At 27.0% G+C, this 1258-nt stretch overlaps 1 protein-coding gene across 1 annotated transcript in view; it reads left to right on the forward strand.

The window, feature by feature from the left end:
• The window catches only part of LOC108968083 (nitric oxide synthase-like), a gene marked incomplete in the record, with an annotated part of 33234 nt that extends 32516 nt beyond the window's left edge, over window positions 1–718 (forward strand). The window contains 1 exon segment of the mRNA XM_018931851.1: window positions 422–718. Within this exon segment, the coding sequence (XP_018787396.1) occupies window positions 422–529 (108 nt within the window).
• Between the last annotated feature and the right edge of the window lie 540 nt (window positions 719–1258).

Here is a 1258-nt window from a genome sequence, read left to right on the forward strand (position 1 = left end):
CCTTTATCCATTGGACGAAATCTGGTGCAGAAAATGAAATAAACTGATATGAGTTCAAACAGTTTCCTATATTTTTTTGAAATTCGGTATAAAAGTTAATATGAAATGTATTGAACAGCTATATACATGTATATTGGCAATAATTTATAAAAGATAGAAAACTTTTGCCATACTAATTTATCGATTTGTCATTTAAACTATATCGGAATTCATGGAGTTTTCTATAGTAGGGATTCGATGGGGTTTTTTTAAAAAAATTATTATGATAATTACATAAATTTTCATGAGATACTTATATTAGTATTATCATAAGCTCTGTTAAATAAAACATTGTTGAATTTGGTATAAGTTTAGTTTTTCATGAAACAATATAATCGGATTCTGACTTTTGAATTCTTTGAATATTTTTTCTCTATTTCAGCATGAGAACCGTTACCACGAGGACATATTCGGTATAACATCGCACGCTGGCGAGGCACGCAATAAATCAACACTTCGACGTGGTTCAAGAACACTAAATGCGTTATAGAGCAATTCTCGATCTGCAGAACAAACCATTGGGAAAGAGAGATAGTGCCGGCCACGACTGCTCTTTATAATTACCACAAATTTGTTAAATATTTCCTTGTTTCAACTTATGCAACAGAAAATTATAAAAAATACTTTTTCACCTTTTTCAAAACYAAAAATATTTTATCCAACCTTCTTTGGTAACAAATTGTTCATATTATTATTTTAGTTATATTGCTAAACATAATATTTATATGTTTTTTTTTTTTTTTTATCGTTTAATATATATCTATGCATATATATCGTACCTAAAATGCAAAACAACGTATTTTGAAAAAATCGAAATTGAGTTTTTTTATTATCTACGATTCACTACTTCCTGTTACATAGCAAATTTAGTATCAATATATGTAAATAGTTTCTATTATATCGTTTTTTCTTCCCCTTTAAGCTTATGAAAAGTTATGTTACGTTATTTGCCACTATGCTATACCTAAAGGTAATCACATATATTAAATATTTTTAGTTTTTATCCAGTCCCCAGTTAAAATTGTTATGAAAAGAGAAAATTAAAAATGCAGATATATATACATATGATGATTTCATTTAATGACTTCCGATTTTGATAAACAMCAAACTTAAATCATTGGACATACATAAGTATTATATTCTTGCAAATTGCGATAGTATTATATGAAAATATAGGAATACGATATAGGCACTACAGAGATTATAAAATGTTCAYTTA

Source organism: Bactrocera latifrons, unplaced genomic scaffold, assembly GCF_001853355.1.
Source record: "Bactrocera latifrons isolate USDA-ARS-PBARC rearing strain unplaced genomic scaffold, ASM185335v1 scaffold_200, whole genome shotgun sequence".
Lineage (NCBI taxonomy): Eukaryota > Metazoa > Arthropoda > Insecta > Diptera > Tephritidae > Bactrocera > Bactrocera latifrons.